General features: G+C 41.1%; 1 protein-coding gene across 1 annotated transcript in view; it reads right to left on the bottom strand.

Moving 5' to 3' along the window:
• The window catches only part of LOC122806172 (probable peptidyl-tRNA hydrolase 2), a 292,637-nt gene that overhangs the window by 192,939 nt on the left and 73,423 nt on the right, over positions 1-26,275 (bottom strand). The window contains exon 3 of the mRNA XM_044076408.1: positions 12,643-12,714. Coding sequence (XP_043932343.1) covers positions 12,643-12,714 — 72 coding nt within the window. The remainder of the gene's footprint in view (positions 1-12,642; positions 12,715-26,275) is intronic.

Genomic DNA, 26,275 nt, shown 5'->3' with positions numbered 1-26,275 from the left:
TCCGCCAGTATATTGTCTTTTCCTGGCACAAACTGGGATTGCAGGTCTATATTGAGTTTCAAGGAAAGTTCCCATAGAGTCATTGCCAGTCTGCAAAGAGGGTAGGAATGGGGGCCTCCTTGCTTGTTTATGTGCCACATAACTGTGGTGTTGTCTGTCCTTATTAGCAGGTGGCCTTGATGCAGAAAGAGTTTGAAGGCCTCGATTGCATGTATCACTGCCAGCATTTCCTTTTGGTTTATGTGCATGCGTAGCTCCTTTTGTGACCATAGTCCTTGAATACATCTGCCCTCCATGTGTGCTCCCCAACCATGGTCTGAAGTGTCCGTTGTAATAGTTTGGCTGGCTATTGGCTTGCTGAAGGGCAGAACCCAGTTTGATTGGCTTGCTTGAGCCCACCACAGAAATTCCTTTTGGAGACATGGAATGAGTGGGATCAAAGTTTCTAAGCTGTGGCTGTGCTGAGTCCATAAACTCCTTAGGTACCATTGTAGTTTCCTCATACGCAGCCTTGCTTGAGGAATGAGAAGAATGCAAGATGCCATGTAACCCAGGGCCTGCAGGAATTTCCTTGCAGTCAGCCGAGTTTGTCTGGTCAGATTCTTGAAGTAATCCAGTAGTTGTCTTTGTTTTTCTTCTGTGAGAAAAGCCATTTGGGTGGTTGTGTCTAAATCCGCACCCAGAAAAGTTATTCTTTGGGATGGAACAAGTCTTGATTTGTGAATGTTGACTGTATATCCTAAGGCCTGCAGTAGGTGGATGGCATAATTCAAGTCCTTTACCAAAGTTTGTTGGCTGTCCGCTTGTATAAGGCAGTCGTCCAAATATGGGTATATTTGAATCCCCTGAAGTCTGCAGTGTGCAATTACTGATGCCAGGCATTTCGTGAATACTCTGGGCGCAGTAGATAAGCCAAAGGGCAATGCTGAGAATTGATAATGCTCTGAGCCTGCAAGAAATCTGAGGTGTCTTCTGCAACTTTGTCTGATAGGGACATGCAGGTATGCCTCCTTGAGGTCTAGAGTCACCAGCCAAGACCCCTTGCCCAGCATGGGAAGGAGTTGCTGTAGAGTCAGCATTTTGAATTTTGGCACAATGAGATAAGTATTCAGTGCGGACAAGTCGAGAATAGGCCTCCATTGGTTTTCTTTTCTTAGAACAAGGAATAGTCTGGAATAAAATCCTTGGCCTTGTTCTGAAAGAGGAACCTTTTCTATAGCTTTCATTTGCATTAAGTTGAAGATTTGTTTCAAAGCCTCTGCCCTTTGATTTGGTGGCAGGTCTGGCATGCCTTCTTTTTGGCAATGTGTGAAAATGGAACCTGTATCCTCTGTCTATTATTTGCAGTGTCCATTTGTCTCTTGTAATAGTGTGCCAATTGTCTGAGAATAAAGAAAGCTTTCCGCCCAAAGGTGCTTCTAATTGAGCCCTGGTTGGCGGAGTCAAAGCAAAGTCATTGAGTCTGTCCTTGTGCAGCAGTTATAAGTCCTGCACTACCTCTCCGGTTGGGAGGCTGCCATTGACGCCCTCAGTAGGAGCCTCTAGCTTGCCCTCTACCTCTGGCACGCCTGTTCTTGCCTCTCTGAAATCTTTCTGCGTCCGGAAAGGACCAATTCTTGGCAGGCCAATTTCTGCTGAATCTTGGTGGTTGGACTTGTAGAAAATCTTTAACTGTTTGTACAGATTTTGCCTTTTCCTCAACCTTCATTAAGACCTCCTGAGCAGGAGCCAAATAACTTTTGCTTTTCCAGGGGAGCATCCAGAAGCTTAGCTTTAACATGGTCTGGCAGAGATTGTTCCTTCAGCCAAGCATGCCTACGTATGACTGCACCTGTCATAGCTGACCTACATGAAGCTTCCAATGCATCATAACCACATTGTAAGAAATGGTTACTAACCTCCTGGGAGTTATGTACCAGATCCTGTAGTGATTTGCGATCTAGGGGTTCAGGTGAAGACAGTTTCTTAGCAATTCATCTAACAAATACTCTTGGTACTGTATCATATGAAATTGACAATTTAATGTCCTCATAGAAAGAGTAGCAGAAGTATACACTTTTTTACCCCATCTCTCTAAAGCCCTGGACTCCCTTTCAGAGGGGAGTGGATTTTAAAGGTGGCAGCTGCAACCCCTTTAGGGCCCTGGGAAATAGTTTCTGGATCAGCAGAGTGGGCCTTGTAAAGAAAATGATGCGAGTCCGGGACCCTGTAGTACCTATCGGGTTTGACAGGGGCCGGGGGAAGAGTGTCAGGGGTTATGCTAGGCTCAGAGTACACATATCAATGACATTCAAAACAGGAGGAATAGCCAAAGGTCTATGCTGAGGTAAATGCAGAAAAGTTCTTAATCTTTTCCTGGAATCAGAAAATTCCTGGCCCTGCCATTTGAAATGCGCTCTCATAGTGTGAATGGTCTCACCGAAGGATAGCTCTTCAGGAGGGGAGGCCGAGGGGATGGATTCCACTGCATCAGAATCCTCGTAGGCCAAAAAAGCCTCCTCCTGGTAGTCCGAGAGAGCAGAGCCATCAGAGGCCTCCTCTGAGGAGTGGGGATCAGAGGGCTCAACCCTGGGCCTTTTGTCTAGAGGAGGTTGAGAGCCCCTGTCCGGTTGAGATCCCCTAATCAAGGAAATAAGGTCCTCTGCTAAAGTAAGAATCTGTGAACTTGTAGAGGGTCCCTGAGGAATAACCCTGGGAGGCATAGCTTTGGTATGTTTAGCAACTTTAGCCCTGGTGAATGCATTTATGGACATGGATGCAGGAGGCCTAGCTGCACCACGTGCTGGAGTAGTTTTGTCTAGAGGAATGGTGTCGGAAGTTTCCAAGACACCAGTTTCTGAAGGAAATTCAATAACCGACTCAGCAGGGGCCTCCAGGGCCGAGGTTGTCGGTTGAGCGGTTTCGGGTGTCGGAAGTACCAAGGACTCTGTTTCAGCTGAGACCGAGACATCCGCGGTAGGCCTGGCCGGGGTTTCTGCCGAAACCGCGGCCCGCGTGTGTCGGTCCTTGTCCTTCCGTTTCTTTATTAAATGTGAAGTCGGAGTCTCTGACGGCATTTTGTATGAAAAACTAGCCCCAAAAAATTCCTTTGCGAACTCCGCCCGACGTCTAAGTGCATCGGTTGAAGGAAGCACAGGCTGAACAGGCCGAGACGTCGTGGTCTGGGCCTAGGCAGGGGAGGCAGTAAGAGTGGAAATCCTTATGAGGTATTTGTTTCCCACAAGTTAAACAATTATTAACTTTATCTGACATCGGCTGAGGCAAGAATGGGGTACTTAGCTTTTGAAGTCTTCGGTAGCTGAATTACAGGAGCTGGCCGACCGGCACTTGTGAACTGCTTCTGCTTCGGGCACCATGCGGCAAGAAAGACTGAGGAAGATGGCGTCGGCTGACGCTTTTATACCCCAGGCGCTCTGATGTCGGGGAAGGGGTGACGTCAGCCGACGCCGGACCCAGACTTTGGAATCCGGCCGACCGAAGGGCTGCCTGAGGCAGGACAACCCATATGTGATGACTGCAGATGCATCCTTGAAGGACATCAGGAAAATCTTGAAAGAATGAATGGGGGAAACGTGAGCTTTACTTGAAGGCAGGGAACAATCAGGCATCAAACCAAAATGCTAGGGGGATGACTTTAGGAATAATCACACAGACAACATAAGAGAGCATTTATTAGACTTCTGGAGAGAAATGTGGTACAGGAAAGGAGATAGGAAAGGACAAGGAAGTTGACAGGAAGCTTGGGGAACAGATGCGTGGTTACCCAGGAAGTGAAGGGACAGAGAAAAAGGTGAAGCAGGCATGGAATTGATATGGGAAAGGATAATACAAGACATATGGGCAGGACTGGAAGACAATGTAGGAAAATATATTAAGGGGCAACTTTAGATAGAACAGAGGATGAGCAAGGATAAAAAAATACATACAGTAAGAAAAGGTGTGGGGTGGGGAAACTCCTAAAGAGCTAAAAAGTAGCAGTGCCACAGTTATGGCAGAGGACTGGGAAACGAGAAATGCCATACAAGAAAGAGAAAAAAAACAAACTCTGAGATGGGAGGTGATAAGTGTATATCTGTACATAGTTTTGTTTGGGTTAGGAAAGAAAGGCGTGGGGGACTGCTAAGCTGGAAAAAGGAAGAGGTGAGTTATGAAGATTGGGGAAATTAGAGGAGAGTTCTGGATGTGTTGATATGAGAGGATGGAAAGAAATGAAAGAAAGGCGAGAAAAGAATGAGATATACAGACAGAAAGGTTAATAGCAACCAACAGAACAGGGACATGGGGATAAGTTCATTTAGGAATAATGAGGGGATAACATAATGTTAATGGACTAGGATCAATGATGAAAAGAGAAAGAATACTGGCACATATTAGGAGAACTAAGGCACAGTTACTTCCACTACAGGAAACCCATTTTGAACAAAACAAGTTCCAGCAATTAAGGAAACGGAGATATAAAGTTGAGGCAAGCTCTTCCCAACATACCTACTGGACAGTGGTCAAGAGAAGAGGAGGTTAGCAAAGACAGTAGGGAAAGCCTTAAAGAAGAAAGGGGGCAGTGGGAGAAGATAAAAGCAGAAATATGAAGAAAAGTCAGAAATGCAACATGAAAGAGAAAAAAGGACAAATGAAAAAAAATGGAGATAATGAAAAATGAACTGTTGAAAATACAAGATAGGAGGGCCAAAACACAAGGGAAAGGGAGGCACGGGAGACAGAAAGAGGTAGGCCAAAGACTGAAGACAAGATGGTCTGATACAAGAGGTTTGCAACTGAGAAGCTGTATTCGAAGGTGAACCCTAAGGTAATAGAGAGGTTAGCGATGAGGTTGAGGGAATAACAGGAATATGGGGGATATATGAAATGGATGATGGAATTTGGGAAGAAAAAAAAAAGTCAAGTCAAGTTGGTGGATACTCTGGACAGGTTTAGAGTGTATTACTCAGAGTTATACTTATTTCCCTTAGTTATATCCTTTTTTAAAAATTACTATTTATTTCGACAAAGATTTTTTTTTATCGATCATGTGATTAAATATTTTCATTACATAGATGATTTAAATTTCATAAGTAAAGGTGGGCGAGAAAGTAGAAGATTAATTTATTAATTCCTTGCATAATAATAGATCTCATTTAAGATCTTATGGATTGCATTTAGGCAATTAAGTTAATTCTTTAGATGTAACTTGGATAGGCTTGGGTGATGGATCTATTAGGACTACTAGTCATAGGAAAATTGGGGGAGGAAATACGTTTTTTTTACATGGCACTAGTTGTCACCCCCCCCCCCCCATTTATTAGATTCCTTGCCATATGGAGAATTTCTACGTCTTAGTAAACTTTGCAGCAATGACTTGGATTTTGAGAAGGAAGCTCAATATACAGCCGAAATGTTTATCCAAAGGGGTTATAATAGAAAGGATGTTGAAGGTGTCCTGGATAGAATTGTGAGCTCTTGCTATAATGTTAGTGAAGTGGTTATTAAAAGATGGGTTAAAAACTGAATAATAAGGAAATGAATGATTTTTTCTTTTTTCAATTATTTATCCAACAATTACAAAATTTTAGCAAGTTGGCAAATGATAGAAAATAAATTTATTCTGTTACCATTTTTAATGTCCTTGTATTATTTCTGGCCTACGTTATTTAAGGATAACAAATTGGCCAGAATTTTAAAAGGGAAACCTTTGGTTTCCTTTAAAAAAAAAGGACGTAGTACAGTTGATAATGTGGTTCATAGAGTTAGTAAATTAGCTTTTTCTAGATTAGGTAATTTTGCATGTGGGAATTGTTCTATTTGTTTTTTTATTGTTAACAGCTTTTCTAATATTAATGGAGTTATTTTAGCCCTAATCAGTCTTTTTCTTGCAATACTGTTGGAATTATTTATGTTTTAAAGTGTCCTTGGGAGAAATGTTACGTGGAGAAAGCCAAAGAATGTTTAAAGTAAGACTCCAAGAACACATTAGAGATATAAAAAATGGAAACTGTGATAACCCTTTAGCAATTTTAGAAATTATTATTCGAGTATTTAAACTTCTTAAAGGAAGTGTTTTGTTTTAGAAAAGGTTAATATTAGTGTGGATGAATTAGTTTCTGTGAAAGATAAATTGTTACATGAAGAAGCTATATTTATTTTAAAATATAATACTTTGATCTATACAGGAGTGTCGCGGTGGTACAGTGGTAGCATTGTTGCCTCATAGCAAGAGGTTCCCCTGTTCCATTCTTGACTGGAGTGTCTTCTGTGTGGAGTCTGCATGTCCTCCCCGTGGTTGAGTGGCCTCCGAAAGACATGCGTGAATGGGGATGCCTTCACTGAAGGTTGGGCGTCGGGCTGGCAACTCGGCACCATAAAAATCTACTGCCAATCATTAGTGGACCAGAGTTCCGCTGTGGCAGCCCCTAACTGGGAAAAGCCGAAAAGACAAACAACAAAATTGATCTATACAGGGTTAAATACAGAGCTTAACTGGAAGTATTTAATAAACTTATGTTCCTGATTTGTTAATTAATGTATTGGTGTATGTATTTATTGAGTGTTATTTGAAGTTTTTTGTACTCCTTGAAAGCTTTCTTGCCAAATCTCCAATGATAGCCTTCCAGTTAAGCTGTGAATCTTATAAAAGCAGCAAACTGTTAAGATTTGGTTTAAACTGTTTAATGACATAATGGAAGAGGGACAAATACCAGGATTATGGAAACAGGCAATACATTTCTGCAAATTCCTAAAGAGGGGAGGAATCACTGAATATCTTCCTCAAAGGCCCATCTCAGTACTCAAACATGATTATAAAATGTTTTATGCTAATACAGAAATAATAGGAAGGATATTACAGAGAATGATACACTGGATCAGACAGGGTTTGTAGGAGGCAGGACGACAACTGTGTACTTGATTGGAACACGGTTACTTATGAAGGGTGCATAGAAACAGGTTTAACAGCTGGCTTTAATTTCAATGGATGCTGAAAAGGCATCAGATAGGGTGGTCTGGAAATACTCTAAATGATGAGGAAGAAATACTTGAGATGATGAGGAAGAATGACTTCCCAAGAGTAAAGATGAGTAAATATGATGGAACAATTTTATTAGGGGCCTAGGCTAAGGTAAAGATAAGAGCAAGATTGTCAAGTAGACAGAAAAGGGAACAATGCAGGGGTGACCATTGTCCCTATTGTTTGCATAGTATACCAACACCCTGGTACAGACAGTAAGAGACAGTTGAACTGGTGGATATAGATGGGGAAGTGAAGAAAAAAAAAAAGATATCCTTTTATGCAAATGATGTGTTGCTGATATTGTCAAATTATAGGGGAGATATGGAAAGCTATGGGGGGGTATTAGATAGGTTAAAGTCCAGGTCCAGGTATAGAATAAACACATACAAAACGAAGATAGATTACGAATAGAAAAAGCAAATGGGGGGAAGATGTGGGGGTCAACAGGATGGTGGGAGAAGAAAAAATGGGAGCAAGACTCAGTAGAGGAACCATAAGATGGACTTATAAGGGCTGGTATGGGGAGGTAAAGGAACAATTTTCAAACTGAAAAGTACTGAACTTGAAAATAGATAAAAAAGTGTGTGGGTTTTTCAAATGAGCATAATTTGTCTACCCAGGCCATACTTCTTGGGAACTGCTGGATAGTAAGTTTTTAAAGAAAATGAAACAAATTTCATCTGAGATGGTTAGTGACCTAGAGTACCATGGGATAAACTTAGAGGCAACAAAAAAGGGGGAATTGGGGTTCTGGACCTGAAAGAATGCCTGGAGGCATATTACTAGCTAATATACTGATGATAATGGATACAGAATATGGGGTAGAATGGAAAAAGATGAAACAACTGGGTGAAAAAAAACTAGGAGAGGAGAAAGATGTTATACAGTTGATGCTGGAAGCACCAGCAATGGCAATGACTTTACCTTGGATTAGACAGATGTAAAAGGAGAAGATGGGATTCAGTGGAGAAGATTGATATGTTCTTGTCTGCTTATGGGTGCTAAGGCAATAATAACGTTTTGGTGATAACCCAGAAAGAACTGAAGGCTGAGCTTACTTAGAAAACTTCCTGGAGTGGGAGTATATGGGGATATACAACAGCTGTCAAGAGACAGAGAGGGAGTTGGGATATCATAGGGCAGCCCCCCAGATTTGCACAATAAATTGAGAAGAGAGAGTGGAGGACATGGAAAGTAAAGGTCTGGTGAAGATAGGGAGAAGCTGGATAAGGAAGACAAAGATGCATAACAGTATCTAAATGAAAAAGTCTAGGTAAAAGAAGTAGAAGAACCCATAATAGAGGAGTAGGAAGAAATGACTGAGTTAATGAAGTACATAACAAAATATTGTAAATTCAGAATTTTGCCTGAACTGCCTGCATAAAGTATTTTCATAACAAATCTAAACTAGCCAAGATGTTTTCTGCTGTAACTGAGGTATGTTAGATGTATGGTATGGAGAGGGGGATATGGTTCCATATGTTTTTGGGACAGAGAAACTAGGGGAATATACCACAAGAATAAGGGACTTGTTGAACAACAGAAGGTTTCAGGAGCGTGATGTTAACAAAGAAGCTACTCCTATTGGATAGGACAGTAATGTACTGGGGAGAAGTGAAGAAATAACAATGCTTATGTTCACATGAAAAAAGGTACAGTAATAACTAGGCATTATAAAAAGCCAGACATTCCAAGAAGGCTAAAACTAGAAAAAGATTATAATAAGCTTAAGACAAGAACTAAGGCAAGTTGAAAACAGGATTGAATAAGTTTGAGAGAAAAAGGAAGGTTGGTTAGAAGAGGAAACTTATTACAGTCAGAGGAGGAAAGTAATACAAGCGCATGAAAGAACTCCTGAAAGGGAGGGACGGGCTCTGTAAACAGTTGACTTTGGAGGGGTGGGGAAATATGAACGTAGATATGTGATTAAGAACTGAGGATTGAATTAAGGTTGTGAAGATAAATGAAACAGAAATTATACTAGAGATAACAGAAATAAGGAGTTTTATGGAACATGTAATGAGAAAAATATTGTAACTGCTGAGATTAGGTTGGCAGAGTAATACGGAAAGGAAAGAAGAAATGAGCAAGGAGAAGTTAGTTATATATAATAGATAAAGCTGCTGACCATCAACAGATAAAAGATACACCATGCGTGAGAATTAAGCCTATAAGGAATGGTGTAATAAAGTTTGGATGTTAAAAAATATATGCACCCAAATTTAAGCAATTTCAGATAGATACTTTTAATGGGTTAAATGTGACTCCTGGAAGTGGTCTGTTTGAGCAGCATATTTAATTTTCTGCAGTAAACTCCCACAATCTTAACTGGAATGTTTAATCCATTATCATTCCAAGAGAGAATGTTCATTACCTGTCAAAGAACCAGCTCTTGAAAATACCCCAGAATAAACAATGAAGCCTTCCTACAACTACACAGTTCTAAACTGAACAGAGTACTGGTTCCTTTTAGAACACTTACAAGACAACTCACATAACCCCTAAAAATGCTTAGAAACACTCACTATAATCACTTACTTCAAACTAACAAAACTTAACACAAACATCAGTCCAAGACAAATAAATCAACTTGACAGGAAAAAAGTAAGAAATTTACTAAATAAAGAAACATGAAACTACATAAAAATAGTGCAAACTTGAATATTAGTTGCTTAAAATGTTTTCGTTTAAAATTACTAATCATCTTGTTCCAAGGTAACGGGCACAAGGCCCAAAAAGCTGAGCTGCAGAGACAGCGGTGTGCCACTAACATCCTGGCTGACTGGAATGGCATTCCTTACTTGTGCCTTATGCACTGCACATACATTTTACGATCCCTGCCTCAATCATACTGAATGCAACAACATAAATATAACCCTACAACATTTTCAACTATAGATCCCAACCAATTAGTAAAAAAAAATATCCTTTAAAATATACAGTGGCATAAGTCAACTGAAATTCCAAGTTCAGACATACACACACACTAGACTAAGATAATCCACAAATAAAGTGACATTTACATAAATATCTTTTCAATGCATATTTCTGAAAAGTGCATTATGCCAGGAGAAATCCTGCCAATTACACACTTCCTTAAAGCTGATAGTCGCATGGCACAAAAGGTAGCAAAACCTTACTGTTGCCAAGAGTGTCAGAAAAACATTCACTTATGCTTTATCCATGGTACAATGCTTTTTAGAAGTCTCACTAAGTGGTCCAACAATATTTTAATCACATAATATTTGGAACAAGTATCACTCTAGGTACCACTAATTTAACACAAAGAAATCCCTTTTCCCTAGCATTCATTCTTTGCCCAAACAAAACACAAGGTTCAAGTTTATTTAGACAGATTGCTGGCCTCATTTTATTTAATTCTTGTCCTGCAATTCACTGCGCACTTTGATCACTAATTTCATACCAAGACAAATCTGCTAATGCCTTAGTCACCTCTAACATATTCAAGAAAGTTCTGCCTCCTTGTGGAAAACTTAGCTTGAAATATTCAGAGTAAATAACCTTGAATCTGAAGTGTGCATGCTTGCAACGTTTCCTTTTTCTTGGTTGCCATCAAGTAGCACTGATCGCAGAATACTCACTTTTCATAACATTTCACAGGTTGCCCTAAAGTGCAAAGTACCGTCTTATTTACAGCAAATATCTGAAAATTAACAATAATGTACCTGAGCTAGCAGACCACATTTTATGCCAAAGGCCAAGAATTCTTTCTGTTTACTCATTCTGAATCTCATCCTCCAGTGCATTGAGCTAGCTGAATGTTCACACATTTAAGGCAACTGGTCCAATCCTCTTTCTCAGGAATTCATAGATAGGTGTATTGCTACTTAATAGGCATGTAATTCCAGGAAACCATTAAATGGCTAGCCCAAATTATCAAATGCCCCAGAGAACTGTCTGGTCAAGGGACTCGTTGAAGGTCACACAGTAGGCGAACTAAGACAGAGAATTAAATGTGTAACGCAGTAGCAGCTCATTATCAGTTCACCGCCTTAGGTCTCTGAGCTCACTGCCACACTAAAATTTTTGAGAGTGCGAGCAAGCGAGAGAGCGAGCGACTGCTAAAAAAAATGGAGGCAAGGAGGATTATTTTGTTTCACTCAATATTCTAACTTGGTTAAATGGATTTCTAAGGTCTCATTTGTAGCTTTAATCACAACTACCATGAATTCATCCAATTGCAAAGTTGCTTCATTTTCCATTGATAATCCAGCAGCTGCAGAAATTTTTCTTCATCCATGTTAAGTGCACGACAAATGATAACCAGGGGAAGAATCATTTAACTGACTGCTCTCTGAATAGCCCATTTGCTCAGATGTTATCTCCATTTGCATCTATTTTGATGACAGGCCTTTGAAGATACAACACAGACTACCACTCTCAGTTTCTATATGGAATGCTGTTTCAATTGTCTCTCTTCAAACAATGTGCGCACACACACACACACACACACACACACACACACACACACACACACACACACACACACACACCTGTTAACAGTTCTCAAGAACTACTTTTACAAGCAATGAAATCAAGTTTTCCGTTTTTGACTACACTTAACAGGATTTGAACTAAATGAAAACTTTCAAATAGCACATACCAATACGAGCGCATCCCCACTGAAAGGCCCAGAAAAAAAAATTCCTTAACACAAACTCAAGTAAGAACGATAAACTTCTGTAAAAGCACACACATGGAATCCATTCAGGATAGCCGACCAGTAGTACACCAACACCATACACAAGTCGAATAAATCTAAGGTGCGTTTAATATATTGTAACATAGAAGTTAAGTAATAAGCAAAACCTGCTGTGACTCTGTTACCTGGTCTAATTTGGTCGATAAATTGTCCACCTTCCGTGTGAGCATTTGGATTAACAATGATAAATTGCTCACTTTATCCACTTCTGGAAGCACTGGTGTCGAACCCAAAGCTGTTTCCAGAAGTTTCCACAAAACTCCAAAACCCAAACTCAAGAAAGAACGATAAACTTCTGTAAACTCACACACGTGGAATCCACTCAGGCTAGCCGACCAGTAGTACACCAACACCATACACAAGTCGAATGAATCCAAGGTGCGTTTAATATACTAGTACACCAACACCATACACAAGTCGAATAAATCCAAGGTGCGTTTAATATACTGTAATTAAACGCACCTTGGATTCATTCGACTTGTGTATGGTGTTGGTGTACTACTGGTCGGCTAGCCTGAGCAGATTCCATGTGTGTGAGTTTACAAAAAAAATACCTTCACAAATTTCTTTAGAATTAAATTTCTGACAGAGATGAAAATAGAACAGCCAAAGTGCTACAACACCAAAGGCTGGCTAAAAGACCTAAAACTGGTCTTCTCTTCAAGGGTCAGATTATCCATATATGACGGGCAATGCCAACCCAGTTTCGTCCAAAAGCCTACAAGCGACTGCTTTTGAAAACCCTACAACAGAGCACCCTATGAAGAAGGGAAGCACATTTGGGCCTCTGAGAGCAAAGATGACAAAAAAATTAAAGATAATTTTTTAAAGTAAGCCATGTATGTTTTTTCAACAGTGAATAAGTGAATCCCACACCACCAGAAAATACCAAATACATTATCTATGTGCATATTCCTACCTTATTATCCAACAGGTTAAAATAAAACATGGCTGCGTCTTCTGCTGACACATTCCCCGTAAGTAATAAAGCCTACAGGAAAAAAAACATTTATTTAAATATTTTGTACATTATAAACATCTCTCTTACATTAATTCCAACCTTACCATAACTCATTTGCTTTTCTTACATTTTACAAGTTTCTGCAGCAAATTACTCACCTTATTTAAAAGGGCAAGCCAATGAAAACTTTTTGAGATCTGATTTCAATCACTAAAGTTCACTGCAAATACAAATATAATTGCTCACTTTTTATGCCTATGTGCTAGTTCAATGCCACAATTCAGACTTTTTCAAACAAAGCTGACCGTATAATTGCTCACTTTTTATGCCTATGTGCTAGTTCAATGCCACAATTCAGACTTTTTCAAACAAAGCCGACCGGTTCATCTTTTTTTTCCCCAACACTGCACATTTTCAAAGCTTGCTTTTCCAGGCCGTTTCCTTATTCTTAGGCACTAGACCTACTGGGTGCACCTAAAATGTTCTGTATTTCTACCTGTATCACGTCTTGTCTACATGTAAAAATATTGAGAGACTTTCTGTTTAGTAACTGCTTTATGCTTAAAATATGTAGTGCATGGAACATGGCAGTTGCACTCTGATATCTGGAAAAAGACACATCAGTTAAGTGCTAGTACAAAACGAGATTCGATCTTAACCAATATTAAACACCCCCACTTAACTCATTAAGTTCAGGTAATGCGCTGTGCAGTCAAATCTGCCAATATTAACCCGTAAATGACAGTGAAGATTTGTTTCTCCCTGCTGTCTGTGCCAGTAATAGGTCCCTGACTTTATCTGTATAAGCTTAGAAAGTTGCTAGAACAACAGGATCTGTGTTGGCCTATATTTTCTAAAAGATCCAATGCCTGAAAATCAAATGAATGGCATTATATAGAGACGTCAGTTCTCTTTGACTTGTCTGAAAAACAACAAATTTTATTAGGAACGGACCAAACATCAGGCAAAAATCTAGGCATTCTGAGAAAATCTGGACAGCTGAGAGGAAAAGAAGGGGAGTGCAAAATAAGAAAGTGAGTTACACTGTCGGACAGTGCTTGCTAAGTGCTTTGAAAGCCAACAAAATATTTAATGCTTATTTTTTTTCCTGTAACCAGTATTACATGGAGCAGATAAAGCTCCATACACTATCAAGAATTATGACCAAGTCTCCAGTCATAACCCTTAATCACATGTTCAACATGGATGCCAAGATTCACCTCTCGAGCTTTGCTCTCGTGGTGAATTTCTTTGCATCCTTGTCTCAAACATATATATAGGTTATGATAGGTGATCCGATCATAATCCTCGTTGTTGTGACCTAACTAGTCTGATCACATTCCCCACCCTTGACATCCATTTCCCTTCTGACATATTACATTTTAACAAGTTTAATAACAGCACAGTGACAAAAAGCAGACTCTGCAGTTCCAGTAGTTAAAAACTCAGCATGTATCAGATTCCACAGTCATGCTTTTTGGGGTAGCATTAACAATTGTAAAAGCACATTATTGGTGGCTTAACTGTGCAATGTTTTGCTTATGTCCTTTTTTAGAACACAAACAGTCCCAAATCACACTGCAACTACTTGGTGCATATTAGTCTGACCTGAAATTTGTAATTTCACTTAGCAATGAACATTCTAAAACAACTAGGTGATCAGATACATTTTCTTTGGTTACTATGGAGTGCTCATTTAAACTCATCTACAGACAAGACTTACAGAATTTTATTTACAACAGCATCTAGCCACAATTTCAAAATATGTATTAAACAAGCCATGTGTGGTGTAAATACCAAGTACTTTTAGCAACCTCCAGTCACTGATGACATTCACACTGAAGTACTACAGCATTTGGCTGCAGCGGTTACAGTCCTTAATGCTTTGCTAGAAAATTTGGAAGATGACTGTGACTGAATGACTGGAAAAGAAATATTTATTCCAACCTTGAAGAAAGATGATCCAACTGAATCTAGAGATTCCTGTATAACTGCTCTGATCCCAAAGGCCCGCATTACTATTCTCGAAAATGGTGAATAAAATAATTCTTCGAACATGAATTGCCAGAACTGCAAGCAAGATTAAGAAAATAGAGAGGAACAAAGGGCATCATTCAGAATATGAGCTAGAGCCTTGAAGTGTGAAAAGAATATAAAAAGGGTGTTTGTATTTCATTGATTATAACAGGTCTATATCATGAGCGAATCACACAAATTGCGAACACTCATAATATCGAAAGTACCTGACCTCAAAGTGCTTTTTCTGAGATCGCTGTACAGTGAAGAATGGGATATTTGCCCTTTCCTCACTGTATTGCAATCTCGGAGTTGGAATATATATTTGGGGGGGGGGGAGCCCCCCACAATAGGAAGTTCAAGGTCCGGTACGTTCAATATTATGTGCGTTCGCAATTTGTGCAATTCGCTCATATGATATAGACCCAATTATAACAAGTCCTTCGAATGTGTAAATCCTTTAAAACTATGTTTCACAATGAGAAGCATGAGTATACTAGGACATGTAATTGCTCTTGGGCGAATCATTTACATCAATCAAGATGCAACAGTTCAACCAAAACAAAATGGTTTAGAATCAGTAAAGGTGCAAGAAAAGGGTGCATACTCTCCCTACATTTGTTTAATTTACCGGCATCATCAGAGAAGTATGAAAAAATCCAAGTTATGAAAATTGGAGACAGAAGTAACAACTTCCAATATGCTTACAATAGCATATTTACAGGCTGAAAGTGAAGATGGTCAGAAATATCTGCTCATCAAGATTAAAATCACTTAAATTATGTTTGTACCTTAGCACTAATTATTCATGAAGAAATAGAAATGGTAGGAAAGTTCAACCTGTTTGGATCAAAAATCAATTATAAAATAACAAGCAGTCAAGGAATCTGATTACAAATCACTATCATGAAGGATTTAGTTATGATTTTCAAGTTCCGAGATATACTTGTGTGAAAAGATTCTACTTGTCTAGTCTGTATCATGTTCACTTACATTATATGGATACAAAAGTTGGAAAGTGAAGAAACGGGAACAAAAAAAGGAGAAAAACTATGTCCAAGAATCATGGTGCTGGTGAAGAATATTGCATATACCATGGGGCAATGCTCTACATGCGCACCCCACAGGCTGTACAAAACCAAGGGCTGCCTTAATTCCACCCACCACACGCCCACAACCCAACAGATTTTTTTTTTTTTTTTTTTTTAACGTTTTTGCAGTGCCCCCCTGCACCCACCCCATTCCCTGTAAATTAAATATACCAACTCAAAGATCACACTACATTGAGGGAATTGGAAGATGTGATGTTGTCAGTCTCCCCTATATTCTTGCGTATGGATTGGATCTGATCCATCGGATCCGTCTTGGGCTTGTAGAAAAGCCTGTGGACTTCAAAGCAAGCTCCCAGGCACCCTTCCCTTCCCAGAATGCACCTCTCCTCTCCATTGCCTCAAATCCCATTTGCCGCTTACTGGAAGATTTGGTCATTCACAAAGTTCCTGGCTAAATTTACAATTTTTTTCTATTATTCATAAATTAAAATACTTTTATTTCTTTTCCATACAATTTTTTTCATAACTTTCATGTTTGTTTTACTGAATTAAAAAAAAAAAAAAAAAAAAAAAAGATTTTAAGGATAAAGAATATACTTTTTCTTCCCTCCCCTCCTCCTGTAAATTTAACATCCGTTTCTTTCTGATACATATATCTTTTCCACAGTTCAAATACTAGATGGTATTGTTTACTATAGTTGTTTACTATTTTTAGCGATTTCTTTCTATTGATTAATGTTGCTAGTTGCAAATTGTTTTCCCCTTTCTTGCTGGTTAACTGGTGAAAATGTCTCAAAAACCTGATAAACCCTTAGGATTTAAAAAGTGTGAGGAGTGTGGTAAGAAAATACTGTTAAGTGACACACACACACACACACACACACACACACACACACACACACACACACACACACAGTGTATTGCTTGGGCCCTTTGTACTTGCAAGAATCTTGCAGCATTTGTCATGGCTTCAATCAATGTCCTGTATTAGACAGGAAGAATAAGCTAATGTTGAAGGTTTCTTGAAAAGCCCCTTTACTGAAGTCATTTCTGGCCACGAGTCTGCAAAATCCTCTTCTTCAGCAAAATTGGATAAACCAAAAAAGACTCCTCCATCGGCTGCGAAGGTATCATGGGAGCCTGCACAAAAGAAGGCAAAACTCTCTGCTCGATTAGGTTCTTCGGAGCAGAAGAGAGTTAGATTCGAAGGTTTTTCAGAGTGCTTCGTGCTTTCTAGTCAGACAACTCCTGCTCCAATGCTGGTTCGAATCAAAGACCAGTCTCCCTCAATCAAAACAGTTTCTTCTAGATTGCCTTCCCCAATATTAGTGAGATCTAGGTCTCTGACCCTCTCTACCCAATCTACTATAAGCCTTTCGGACGAAGATGTGGAGAGGGTAGTACAGAGGTTATTTAAGACACCGGCGATGGCCAACTTGCTGTTGGATCCAAGCCCTACGGCTTCAGAGCCAACGTCCACCCCGGTAGCTTCTCTTCCTCCTCTGAGCCAACCTTCGAGTTCAGGGGTGAAAGATTCTGACGTCCAGATTGTGTCCGTCTCAGATCAGAGCCCTGCACGGTCATCTACTCTTGAGTTCCTCTGCTTTGTTGGAGCGGGAGGACTCTAGGAGCTGTAGCTCTCTGGTCAGCCCCGAGGGTAGGGATCAGACCACCTTTTCTTCAGATCAGACCCTGCCTCTTGGAGCGTCGACTTGGATGAGCTCAGATCCTACCTCGGCTTCGGATTTTGTCTTTGGTCTGGAGGGCCTTTCGGCGAAGACTACTTTTATGTCAGCACCTGGGGAGTTCCTCGGATCAGGACAGGGAGCCTTTGAGGCTATGAGGAGAGCTTTGACTGCTTCTTACTCTCAGACTCAGCCCCCTCAGGATCTTCCTCCCCCTTCACAGCCAGTGCCTTCATCCTCTATTTTAGCCCATCCACAGGAACAGCAGGGCCCCAAGCGTCAGGATGTTCCTCAGGGAACCCCCCTTTCCGAAACTTCCCCAGATTATCCCACTGAAGAAGCCCCTCGGAAGAGGACTTGTAAGAGAAAACATCTAGACTCCCCAGAGAAGTCTGTCACTTCAAATACTAACATTGAGGGTCCCCAAGGTCACCTCCTGAAGATGTCTGGTTTGGAGACATCTTGGAAATGGTTAAACAGATGTTGCTGGCAGTCCAGCTCCCCTTCTGCAGATGAATTTGTATACCTGAAGGCTTTTGGGTCCTGCCCTCCCACCTACTGGGTGACCCCTCCTTCCGATGAGCTTTTTGACTTAACCTTTCAGAAGGCTTGTGAGACTCCAGATACCATACATCCTATTCCTAGGAGGCCAAATAAATATTTAACATCACCATCTGACAAGACGTTTCTTTCAAAAGGAGTAGCTGTGGATACCATGGTCTTGGCAGAGGTCACCAAAAAGGAACTTTCTGAGACTAGTTCCACTATCCACCCTCCTAATAAGGACTCTAGGATGATTGATAGATACAGGAAGCAAGTCTTCTCTTCAGCGGGCATTTCTCTTTGCTCAATGAATTACCTTACTCACTTTACGAGACTGCAGAGGGATGTGCTAAAGGAGTTAACAGATACCCTAAAGGAGCTGTAGCTGATGAGGTTACAGACAACGTAGCCTCTTAGCTCGCCACCCTAAACTCGGTTGTTAATGCCTCCATGAAACAGATTTTGTATGCAGCAGATGGAGCAAGTAGAGGAGCAGGTTCAGGTATCTCTATTAGAGAGGCAGGCATGGATGAGACTTTGTGATTTAGCAGAGCCTTTCAAGTCTTCCTTTGTGAATGCCCCCTTTGATGGCTCATTTCTTTTTGGGTTGAAAGTGAAAAAAACGCTCACCAGGTATGAACAAGAACACAAGACCTTGTCTGCCATAGGAGTCTGTTTTTCTACTCCAACCAGACCCTATCCCAAAGGTCAGAAAGGCAGAGGAAAGATGTGGTTCTGAGAATCTCAACAGTGTTTCCAAGACACACTTTTTGACAGTTCCCTCAGAGGCAGAGGGGGGGGGGGGTGGGGAACAACAATGGAAGATGCTGCCCTCGTGGCAGGGGAGGCCCGCAATACCAGGGCTCTAGAGACACCTTCTTTACCAAGCCCTTTCAATGCTCCTGAACAAAGGCCCGATTGTCCAACTCTGGAGGCAATCATGGGTCAGCTGTCTCTGCACCCATTGGCCTGGCAAGAGATTGCAAATGACAAATGGGCACAGCAAATAATATCTAGACGTTACTTCATCCCCTTGGCCCACCCCCTTCTCTGAAACAGAAAAATCCCAGATGTGCCACCCAATCAAAGGGATCAAGCAATCAAAGAAATTCAAAAGTTGCTGAACAAAAGAGTTGTCCAAGAAGTCCCCACACACCAACAAGGATTCGGATTATTTTTAGTACCAAAGAAAACAGGGGACTGGAGACCCATTCTGGATCTCAGCAACCTAAACAAGTTGATCAAAAACAGCACGTTTCGAATGGTCACTTTACAGTTTAGTCTTCCATTCCTGGGAAAAGACAACTGGATGTGCTTGACTGATCTTCAGGATGCGTACTACCATAAAAAAACGGACATATGTCCAGAAGACATCTGTGCTTCCAGCTGGGAGCCAGTCATTATCAATTTCAAGCCCTGCCCTTTGGTCTCACTACAGCCCCCAGAGTGTTCACTAAATGCATGGTGGTGCTTGTGGCTCACTTGAGGCATCTAGGATTCAGAGTGTTTCCATACCTAAACGACTGGCTCCTAACTGCCATGACCAGGTATCAACTCATAAGTGTAAGAGAAACTACCTTACACCTTTGCTCATGTCTAGGAATAGCCATACATTAAGAAAAATCAGCTGTAGAATCTTGTCAAAATTTGGTTTTCATAGGAGCTCATCTAGATATATGAAAAATGATAGCAAATCTTCCATCCAACAGAATACCTTCATTGCGCAAACAGAGGAAAGTATGGATTTGCAAGAAATGAGCATCTGCAAAATTAGTACTACAGGTCATGGGAACAATGGCGGTATCAATAGTGTTAGTGCCACTAGCCCACCTACACATGCGAATACTACAATGGTTGTCGACCCAATGGTCCTTTCTTGAACTTCCAATGTCTCAAGATCTTGATTATAGATTCATGCAAGAAGGATCTTCAATGGTGGATCCATTCTGATCAAGTTAGCCTAGGTCTTTCATTTTGTACCCAGTCAGCCCCAAACCACGGTGACCACAGATACCTCCCAGATGGGGGGGACATTATCTGACAAGGACAGTCCAGAGCACTTGGTCTCCTTATGAGGCCCATCTGCATATAAATTTTCTACAGATGAGAGCAGTGCTCCTAGCGTTGCAAGCCTTTCAAGACTCTCTCCCTCTGGGAACAATAGCAGTTCAATCAGACAACATGTCGGTAGTCAGGTACAGTAACAAACAAGCAGAAACCAGATCTTGCCCCCTTTGTAGGGGGGCCCTCCAAGTTTGGCAACGAGCAATATCTTCCAACTGCTTTCTGATAGCAATGCAGATTCTGGGGAAATCCAACGTCGTAGAGGACAAGCTAAGCATGGCAATTTTGATGTCTCACAAGCAGTCTCTCAAACAAGAAATTGAGGAAAGAATTTTCTGGAAATGGGGCCAACCTTACTGCAAACTGGTTGCTTCTCCAATAAACAACAAATGCAGCAGCTATTTTGTCCTAACCCCCCTTAGGGGGAGACTCAGAGAGATGCACTTGTTCACAGATGGCCCCTGGGACTTATTTATTCTTATCCTCCAATGCCCCTAATTCCCAAATTGTTACAGAAAGCAAGTATGTTGAAGAGAAAAATCATCCTCATTGCTCCTTAATGGCCCAGCAGATTTGGTTCCCTTTCCTTTGGCCTCATCTTCTGGTAGAACCATGGATACTGGATCCAGTTCCAGACCTCCTCTCGCATCCACTGAAAAGTGGTTCATCCTAATCTACAGAACCTCAAACTGACAGCGTGGCTGCTCCAATTCCAATGATAGCCAGGCTTCCTCTACTTTCGTCCCCAGCTAGACATATTTTACTTTCTTCTCATAAAATTTCCACACGTAAACTTTCTACAAACAAATGGAAAAGGTTTGCTGTGTGGGCTACAGGGAACAATATTGATCCTTTTACTGCTCCCCTTCATTTTATTTTAGATTTTTTGGCGAAGCTTTTTAATGAAGGTGCTGCACAGGCAACTATAAGGGTTCAATTGGCTGCTATTTTCAGTTTTCATCTAAGGTAAAATGGCTCTCCAATTACGTCACACAAGCTTTGCAAGACCTTTTTAAAAGGAACCTTAATGTTAAGACCTCCTTCCTCCTTGGGATCTAAATTTTGTACTGTCCCATATCATTCATTCCCCTTTTGAGCCTTCAGTCAATTGTGACCTAAAATTTTTGTCATGGAAAACAATTTTTCTGGTGGCTATTACTTCAGCAAGGACAGTATCCGAATTGCAGGCCTTACGTGCTAATCTTCCTTATCTGGCGTTTCATAAGGAGAGTTTCTCTTCATACTGATCCTTCTTTTCTTCCTAAAGTAGTATCTGACAATAACCAAAACACAAATCAACTGAACTACTAGTGTTTTTCCCAAATTTCCAAAATAAAGGAGAGTATACATTACATTTATTGGATGTTCAGAGACAATGATGTTTCTATTTGCACAGGACTAAAGATTTTAGAAAGTCAGAACAATTACTTATTTATTTTTATGAAATAAGAAAAGGTTTACCAGTATCCAAGGTTACCTTACCTAAATGGCTTTCTGACTGCATTATAGGTTCATAGGAGTGTACTAGGCTGATGGCCCTGGGGTCTTTACAAGCCTAGTCATAGGATTACCCTGGCATCATGCCACCCGACCTTAGTTTCCAGTGCATCTGTCGAGTAGAACCACTGGAGTTATCCCCAGGGTGAATTTTCTATTTCCCATCCACTCATCAAGATTTCTCTTGAAGATATTCCATAGCATGGGAAGTCTCTGGGTTGTGAACCTGTCTCTCCAGTATGTTCTGTTGACTGTGGTAATAAGGTTGAGGTCTCTGGAACATGTGGTGCGGAGGGATTGGGATTTCTTTCGATCTAGCATTTCTAACCGAGCTGGGTCAGACATGGCTTTGTAAGTGAAGAAGAGATCGCCACGATATGAGACAGAATAGTTGGAGTTTTTTTTTAATCTGTCCATACAGGACAAATGTTTAAGGCCTAGGATACTCTTTGTGAGGTACTTTTGCGGCCTTTCCAGTTGTTGCAGGTGTCTAGTGAGGTACATGCCAAATGGGGCACTGTACTCAATGACTCGTCAAATTGGGAAGAGTAGAGAGAGACAATGACCGCTTTCTTCCTGGATGCAAAAAGTACAGTTGTGTACCTACCATAAATGTAGATGTTAGAGTGTATTCACTGTTGCAGTTATTACACTTGGGTTATCCTGCTGGCAGGCTACCCGCAGTTGGCCAGAGTTCCAAAGTCTTGGTCCGGCGTTGGTTGATGTCGCCTCTTCTCTGACGTCAGTGCGTCAGGGGTATAAAAGATGCAACCAACGCCATTTTCTTCAGTTTTTCTTGCCCCAGATGTCAGGTGCTCACAAACAGGAAGGCTGTAAAGTACGCCAAAAAGCATGCATGTACTAAAACAAACAATTCCTTCATCTACAAGCAAATACACCACATAGGTTGTATAGAGTTGAAAAGTACAGAAAAGTCCCAGCAATGAAAAGGGGGATGGTGGGAGGGTAACCTGGACTGCAACAGTGAATACACTCGAACATCTACATTTATGGTAGGTACACAACTGTACTATGTTCATAGTGTTTCACTGTTGCAGTCATTACACTTGGGTTGAATCCCAAAGCTGAGGTTGGGTGGCTGGGCCTAAATAGGATTAGGAGAGGCTACCAGACCCTGCAGGACTGCAGTGGCAAAGCCTGCTCTGGATTTAGAGTAGAGTAGAGAGGTAAGTGGTAGTGCTTTGTGAAGGTGTGCACTGAACTCCAGGTTGCAGCTTCTAAAATGTCCTTGGTTGGTACTCCTCTGAGAAAAAAATGATGTATCCAAAGGCTCAACAGGAACAAAAAATTCAAAATGACTTAAATAAAACTCTGTTTTAATGAAATGATAAAAAATTCCACATCAAGCACTTTCGCTCGGAGGCATACCAGGCTTTTTCAAGATGAACCATGATTAAAAATTCAAGGCTTAAGTACATTCTAGCCCAAATCATGGTTCATCTTGAAAAAGCCTGGTATGTCTCCAGACGAAAGCGCTTGATGTGGAATTTATCATTTCATTAAAACAGAGTTTTATTTAAGTCATTTTTAATTTTTTGTTCCTGTTGAGCCTTTGGATACATCATTTTGTTCATGGTCTGTTTCGGATCTAATTTGGTTTTGGACTCCTCTGAGAAAAGCTGCTGCTCTTGTTGAATGTGGCCTAATGCCTTTAGGCACTGATTTGCCATGTTGTGCATAGCAGAAGTGAATGCAGTGTCCTATCCATTTTGAAACTGTCTGCTTTGAGATAGGCTTTCCTTGTGAACCTGCAGCATAAGCTACAAACAGCTGCTCAAATTTTCTGAAAGCTTTTGTTTTGTCCAAGTAGAATCATAGCTACCTGTGTATGTCCAAAGTGTGCAGAAGTCTCTCCCCTTTATTCTGGGGATTTAGATAGAAAGTTGGCAAATGAATAGTTTGATTAAGAGCCACACTGGAAACCACCTTTGGCATAAATATTGGGTTTGTCTTTAGAGAGACCCTGTCCTGATGAAAAATGATGAAAGGTTCCACTGTCATTAGTGCCTGTAACTCTGAGACTCTTCTTGCTGAAGTTATTGCTAGGAGCAGAGCAGTTTTCTATGATAAGAATTTTATATCAGCTGTGCAGGCTGGCTCAAAAGGAGGCAGTGTGAGTTTTTCTAAAACAAAATTGAGGTCCCAAGTAGGTATTGGTGCTCTCCTTGGGAGTCTTATGTTTCTTGCCCCTCTGAGGTACTGCCTTAGTAGTGGATGCGAAAAAATAGGAGGTTCCGTATTGTAATGAGCTGAAATGGCAGAGGCATGGATCTTAATAGATGAAAAGGAAAGGCCTTTGTCCAGCATCTCAGTTAGGTATTGTAAAATCTGAGGTATATTTGGAACAAGTGGTTTGAGTCCTTGGGCCTGGTTTCAAGCACAGAATCTCTTCCATTTTTCTGCATAGGATTTCCTAGTGCTGGGCCTCCTGGCTTCTAAAATGACATCCATAACAGATTTAGAGACAGGTGTGGTTTGAGTGACTATATTATCTGCCATACAGCCAGATTTAAGGTTCTGAGGTGACTGTGCAGAATCTGGTTGTTCTATTGAGTCAGGAGATGAGGAATTTGAGGTAAAGGCCAGGCTGGGCCTTGAGACAAGATCTTTAGGGTTGGGTAGCAGTGCTGGCTTGGCCAGTCTGGGGCAATCAGGATCATTTTTGGCTTCTCTTGTCTGACTTTTCGGAGTACCTTGGGAAGAAGAGGCAGTGGAGGGAAGGCATAAACTTGTCACGGTTTCCCAGCTGAATGAAAGAGCATCCACTTTCCATGCTTGTGAGTGATAAGTCCTTGTGCAGAATTTATGCAGTTGGCAGTTGTGAGGGGAGGCAAAAAGATCTATGTCTGGGTGTCCCCATTTCCTTGTTATCATGCTGAAGACCTGTGGATTGAGTTTCCTTTCATGTGGATCCATGAGATTTCTGCTTAGTTCATCTGCCAGTGTATTTTTCTTTCCTGGCAGGAATTGTGCCTGCAGATGTACTTGATAGATCAGTGCCGTGTTCCATAAAGTCATGGCTTGCCTGCAGAGGGGGTAGGAATGTGTGCCCCCTTGCTTGTTTGTGTACCACACAACTGTGGTGTTGTCAGTCTTTAGCAATAGTTGTCCTGGATCTAGTAGATCCTTGAAGGCTGTCAGGGCATTCTGTACAGCTAGCATCTCTTTTTGATTGATGTGAAGATGCCTTTGTTCGTTGGGCCACGTGCCCTGAATACATTTTCCATCCATGTGCGCCCCCCCCCCCCAGGCATAATCCGATGCATCCGTTGTTATTGTCTGTCTGGCTGTGGGCAAGGTGAAGGGCTGTCCCTTGTTGAGGTGACAGGCCCGGGACCACCATAGAAACTCCTGTTGTACACAGGGAATTATAGTTATTACTGTTTCCAGGCAGTGGCAATGTAGAGTCCAAACACTTTTTAGATACCATTGTAGTTTCCTCATATGCAGTCTCGCATATGGAATTAGTAGAATGCAGGATGCCATGAAACCCAGGGCCTGCAGAATTTTTCTTGCAGGGAGCTGGGTCTTTGTTGCCATTTGAAAGTAATGAGTCAGTTGCCTTTGTCTGTCTGGCAGGAGATAAGCCATCTGGGCAGTTGTATTTAAGCTTGCACCCAGGAATATTATCTCTTGAGAGGGCACTAGTTTTGATTTCTTTTCGTTTACAGTGTACCCTAGGCAAATTAGTAATGTTTTTACAAACGCCAGATGTCTTAGTAGAATGTCCTTGCTCTCTGCTTGAATAAGGCAGTCGTCCAAGTAGAGATATATTTGAATTCCTCTCTGTCTGCAAAATGCAATTACTGATGCCAGGCATTTTGTGAAGACCCTGGGCGCAGTAGATAAGCCAAAGGGAAGTGCAGAGAATTGGTAATGCATTGAGCCAGCTATGAATCTGAGGTATCTTCTGCAAGATTGTCTGATAGGGACATGCAGGTATGCCTCCTTGAGGTCCAAAGTAACTAGCCAAGCCTTCTTGCCCAGCATGGGTAGAAGTTGCTGTAGTGTTAACATTTTGAATTTTGGAACATCCAGGTAAGTATTTAGGATTGACAAGTCCAAGGTGAAGGCTTGTCCTTTCTGGGTACCAGGAAAAGTCTTGAGTAAAATCCTTGTCCCTGTTCTTGCTGTGGTACTCTTTGAATAGCTCCCATGTCCATGAGAGCAGCAATTTCCTTTTGTGCCTCTGCCCATTGGTTTTGTGGCAGATTCGGCATACCCTTTGATTTTGGAAGGGTGTGAAAGCAGAACCTGTAACCCTGAGTAATTATATTCAGTACCCATTTGTCCTGGGTAATTATGTGCCAATTTTGTGCGAAAAGTGCTAGCTTTCCCCCTAGGGGTGCTGCCAAAAGGTAAGTGCTTGGCCTTTGTAGAGGGAAGTAATTGGGACCGTTTCCTGTAAGGTTGTGATTGGTCTTCTCCTCCTTTGGGGGTAGAAGCACCCCATTGTTTAGGTCTGTAGGATCCTTGGGGCCGAGATCTGCCTCTTGGGCGTCTGTATCTGCCTCTTTGTGGCCTGTTTGAGACTTGAAAGGACCAATTTTTTGAAGGCCAGTTTCTACTAAACCTAGGTGGTTGAACCTGTAACAAATCCTTTACTGTCTGCATAGATTTTGCTTTATCTTCCATTTTCTTTAACATCTCTTTTGCCTTAACACCAAACAAAGTATCATGCTGTAGTGGAGCATCCAATAATTTTACTTTAAC

This window comes from Protopterus annectens, chromosome 7.part0 (genome assembly GCF_019279795.1).
Source record: "Protopterus annectens isolate FY-2018-M chromosome 7.part0, PAN1.0, whole genome shotgun sequence".
NCBI classification, from domain to species: Eukaryota; Metazoa; Chordata; order Ceratodontiformes; family Protopteridae; genus Protopterus; species Protopterus annectens.
The sequence above is the reverse complement of the archived record's forward strand: the minus strand, read 5'-3'. Positions and strand labels throughout refer to the sequence as shown.